The sequence below is a fragment of the Takifugu flavidus genome, unplaced genomic scaffold (assembly GCF_003711565.1).
Source record: "Takifugu flavidus isolate HTHZ2018 unplaced genomic scaffold, ASM371156v2 ctg774, whole genome shotgun sequence".
NCBI lineage: Eukaryota > Metazoa > Chordata > Actinopteri > Tetraodontiformes > Tetraodontidae > Takifugu > Takifugu flavidus.
The window spans coordinates 1-5,000 of NW_026622384.1; the positions used below are offsets into that span (position 1 = coordinate 1).

The 5,000-nt window shown below is 51.0% G+C and overlaps 1 protein-coding gene across 1 annotated transcript; it reads right to left on the reverse strand.

The window, feature by feature from the left end:
• Positions 1 to 6: 6 nt before the first annotated feature.
• cblc (Cbl proto-oncogene C, E3 ubiquitin protein ligase) lies at positions 7 to 4,250 on the reverse strand (the record flags this gene model as incomplete). The annotated part of the gene is made up of 7 exons (XM_057024822.1): positions 3,706 to 4,250; positions 1,628 to 1,774; positions 1,405 to 1,561; positions 1,045 to 1,166; positions 482 to 619; positions 304 to 391; positions 7 to 147 (listed from the first exon to the last, which is right to left on the reverse strand). Coding segments are annotated over exons 1-7 (960 nt in total), but the record flags the coding sequence as incomplete, so codon positions are not given.
• Positions 4,251 to 5,000: the final 750 nt, after the last annotated feature.

Sequence of the window (5,000 nt, forward strand, 5' to 3'; positions counted from 1 at the left end):
GCTTCCTGTTCGTACCTGCCATCCCGTCAGGCACGTCCGGCACAGCAGGTGGCCGCAGGGTTGGATACGGGTGTCTTTATCCCTGTCGGTGCAAATCTTACACATCTGGAAGGTGCTGCCGATGTCGCAGTACAGCTCATACTGCTCCTGTGTGGTGGAAGCAGACAGAAACCTTTGTTTTAAACTTTCAGAGCTGGCTCTGTCTAGTTCCTGGAGCTGGCTCTGTCTAGTTCCTGGAGCTGGCTCTGTCTAGTTCCTGGAGCTGGCAGCACTATTCATGCAACATGAAACGCATCTCCTCACCTCTGTGACGCTGACTTTGCACGTCTGGGCTGGTTCACACAAGCTGGAAAGGTCAGGGTTCACATCGCGACCGTCTGGATAAAGGTAGCTGCAGGCAGCAAAGCACCGTTGTTAATGTCACAGACACGCACGGCCTGTAGCACGTGCACGGCTTGGCTTCGTTGCTGCGTTCACTAACCATCCTTCCTTGAAGCCTTGAATGAGGGCGAGGTACAGAGGGGTGTTCTGGGGGATGGTCTGCACAATGTTTCCCTTGGTGGTCACATGACCGACTGCCCACTCGCCCATTCTCGTGCAACTCAGTCGAAAGATATAGCTGAGAAAAAAAGAGTAAAATGAGATTTGTTCAGTTCTCAATATAACACACACGCGCACGCACACACACACACAGGTGTGGTTTGATAATGATTCACCATGTAACTCATTTTTTTTGTAATTCTTGATAACAAAATTAATTTTGAATATGAAGCAGAAACCTGAAAAATCATTAGTAATAAAAAATGCTGAGAAAAGCAAAAAAACGTTTTATGCAGCATTAGCTTGAGGTGCGATTAGCTTGAGGTGCGATTAGCTTGAGGTGCGATTAGCTTGAGCTGCGATTAGCTTGAGCTGCGATTAGCTTGAGCTGCTTGGATCTTCTTCTACAGCCGGGACAGTTACCAGTCAGAAGCAACTGACGGCTGCAACGGTCTTCTCTGTGTTTGAACGTAGTAAATCCTTTATGTCTTTGTTCCTTCTCACCTTCCAGGTCTGTGCAGGTGGTGCTCCAGACGTGCAACAACCTGGTCATAGGTGAGGAAGGCCATGTACCCCGGATGAATGACCGCAAGGTGGTTCCAGTTCTTCAGAAGTGACCTCCAGGGCTAAAACAAGAACAATTTCACCCCACGCCACTATTAAATTGTAATTATGTTGGAAATCTAATTATTGAGTTGAGAAAAATCAGCTTAGCTTAGCATCAGGCTTGAAACAAGCCTGGTTTTTACCCACTTTCTCTCTCCCTCCCTCCCAGTTGTACAGCCTGGATTTTTGTTTCTTCCAGGATTAATCGTCAGGATTTAGCAATTGTTCTGGTTTGGATTGAAACCATTTCTGCCTTACCTGAAACAGTCTAGTGAAGATGTCAAATTCAAACACGGAAATGTGGTCGTTGCAGGTAAGATCGATAGTGGACTTGAGAGCCATGGACTCCATCCCGTCCTCGAAGGCGTGCACGTTCTGCAGCTTCTCCTTGAATCGGGTCCAGGGCACGATGCACCTGTCGAAGCACAGCTGTAGCCGTAGGAGCCAGGACAGGGATGCAGAGATCAAAGCTTGCACACACCTGTTGCCAAAGCTCTGCCTCCAAAACCTGCCGGCCTCGGCCTTCTTCACCCTGTAGGTGTCCCCCTCAAAAGAGCCCCCCGGGAACATGGCCCTCAGCTCCCACAGGATGTGGCTGAACAGCAAGGACAGTTTGGTCAGGTTCCCCCTGAAGATGAAAGCACATTTTCACATTCAGAGCTGAGAAACATATTTTCTGCCTTGGAGCTCGATCATAAACTCGCACTGGTGTTGAGGCACAACCGTCACAGCATCGTTGGCACGACAACACGACACAGTTCTGAGCGGAGCCTTTGGACCCGTGTGGAGGTTTCACACAGAGCAGTCGTGGGACCTCGCTGCTGCCTGCGTAGAAAGGTGTGAGGCTTAAAATAGTCCCAATACGCACGAGATGTGATGCAGGGTCTCCATACCCCCCATACCCCCATACCCCCCATAGCCCCCATACCCCCATACCCCCCCATACCCCCATACCCCCCCCATAGCCCCCATACCCCCCCATACCCCCGCCCCCTGTCCACTCTGAGCTTTAAGCAAGAGCGACCACGCTTCCGGTTTGGGCGGATGAAGGGAGATGGAACTTCCAGGGTTGGTTCTAACTCCTCTTCTCTTAATCGACCAAATCAGTTGCAAAACGCTCTAAAGTTCCGTTGTTGCTTTCTCACAGGAATGAGACCAATTATCCTCCTTTATCAAATCACATAACATCAAAGCAAAGACAATAGACAATAGAGAACCTGTCTGACCTCTTTTCTTCGATGTGTCGCAGACACACTAGTGAGCGTTTCCGTAGTGACACAACGAGGCGCAGACAGGATGCTTCTGCAGCACAAATACCACAACATTTGTGTCGCTCTTCTGCAGACACAAACGTCTCTTTTCCACTGTCGTCTGTCTGAAATGATCTGTAATTATGACTAAACCTTTTATTTTAAATGAATTTTAAACCCTGTGATCGAGGAACCGACAACAAAAGGAACTTTGGACAAAAGCGACTGAATAAAAGTGTGGAAACAGTGAAAACAACCCTGTTACTCAACCAGTGTGGAGCTGAAGGTCAGAGCAGCCTGTGTGTGAGCTGTGGTCCTGGAACTCTAGTTCCAGTTCTTATCCTGGACATAACGATCATACTCAGAGGGTCGTCTAAGTATAAGGTTACATACTAATTATATATAGTATAATAATTATATAGAATAATATAGAAGTAATTATCTAATTATCAGGTTAACATCTTAGTTCTGCTGCTAGAGGCCGAGGCTGCCGGGGTCCAGAACCATGATCACCTGATCACCAGGATGCTGGAACCCTGCTGGGTCATGGCTGCCTCCTCTCCTCTCCCCTGACCCTCTAACCCTGACCCTGACCCTCTAACCCTCTAACCCTGACCCTCTAACCCTCTAACCCTGACCCTCTAACCCTGACCCTGACCCTCTAACCCTGACCCTCTAACCTGACCCTGACCCTCTAACCCTGACCCTGACCTCTAACCCTGACCCTGACCCTCTAACCCTGACCCTCTAACCCTGACCCTGACCCTCTAACCCTGACCCTCTAACCCTGACCCTGACCCTCTAACCCTGACCCTCTAACCCTCTAACCCTGACCCTCTAACCCTCTAACCCTCTAACCCTCTAACCCTGACCCTGACCCTCTAACCCTCTAACCCTCTAACCCTGACCCTGACCCTCTAACCCTCTAACCCTCTAACCCTCTAACCCTGACCCTGACCCTCTAACCCTGACCCTCTAACCCTCTAACCCTGACCCTCTAACCCTCTACCCTGACCCTCTAACCCTCTAACCCTCTAACCCTGACCCTGACCCTCTAACCCTGACTTTAACCCTGACCGTTCAAGCGAAGACGACATTTCTGGAAAGATTGAAGACAGTTTTCACCGATTGTCTGTTTAATCTAAAACACAAACCCATTCTATCGTAGAACAACTAGAACTAGAACTAGAACGAGAACTAGAACGAGAACGAGAACGAGAACGAGAACTAGAACTAGAACTAGAACTAGAACTAGAACTAGAACTAGAACTAGAACTAGAAGGCAAAGACCTTTCTGATCAGTGCTCACCGGTAGCTGGACGTCTCATCAAATATCCTCTCCCGCCCTTGTCTGAACAGCAGCACGGCCCCTGCTGCTCTTATCCAGCAGGTTCCTGATGTGATCCTCAGGAACGTGGCTCCATCAGCCCGGGGCCCGGGGCCGCCTGCCAGCGCAGGGCCCTGTACGGCTCCCATACCTGCTCAAGCAACACTGCTGTCTCAGACACCAGCTCTGGCAGGTACGGGGGGCTGTTCCTCAGGCCCAGCTGGGGGTCCACGCTCAGCCGGTGGAGCTGGTCCAGTTTATTGAGGGCTTGGTCCACCAGGCTGAGGTCTGCAGCACCCAGGGGGGGCGGGCTCTCTGATCCTGCTGCCATCAGGAACCAGCCAACAGTGCCGCCTAGGTTCAGTCTGCGTTCCTGGAAAGAAGAAAGTTGCCCCCAACATCAAGGAAAAACATCAAAGGTTCGTACTCGAACTCGCTGCCGTTTCTGTCCGGCTCCTTTAGTCAGTCGCTGCTGATGCGCACGAGTGAGCAGCACAGACGCTCGCTGCCACCGAAAGGAGAACTCAGCTCAGCCAGCAACACTGACGCTGGAGGGAGGGGGGGGGGGGGGGGGAGGGGGGAGGGAGGGCAGCCCTCCTCGCTCCCTCGCTCCCCCTCGCTCCCTCGCTCGCTCCCTTTGTCGCTCTCTCTCCCCCTCTCTCTCTCTCCCCCTCTCTCTCTCTCTCTCTTGCTCTCCCCCCCTCTCTCCCCCCCTCATGCCCCCCCTCTCTCCCCCCCTCTCCCCCCCCCGATTGGTTTCCTGCTTCAGCAGTCAAGCAGGTTTCTTGTGAGCTCTCAGCCTGCAGCACAACGAGGGAATAAGACTAAAGACTAAACTAGATGTTTGTGGTCTGTCGATGTAATTATGTTATAACTACATAATAATGTAATTATGTTATAACTACATAATAATGTAATTATGTTATAATTATATTGTCATTGAAATGATGCATTATGAATAATATCAAGGATTTTGAAGATATCGGTTTAACAAAGAAATTCACCTACTATTAGGATTAGGGTCAGAGTTAGGGGCCGGGGTTTAGGGTCGGGGGTTAGGGTTAGGGTCAGGGTTAGGGTCAGGGTTAGGGGCAGGGGTTAGGGGTCGGGGGTTGGGGTTAGGGTCAGGTTTTGGGTCAGGGTTAGGGGCAGGGGTTAGGGTCGGGTTGGGGTTAGGGTCAGGGTTAAGGTTAGGGTCAGGGTTAGGGTTAGGGGTCGGGGGTTGGGGTCAGGGTTGGGGTCAGGGTCGGGGGTTAGGGGCAGGGGTTAGGGTCAGG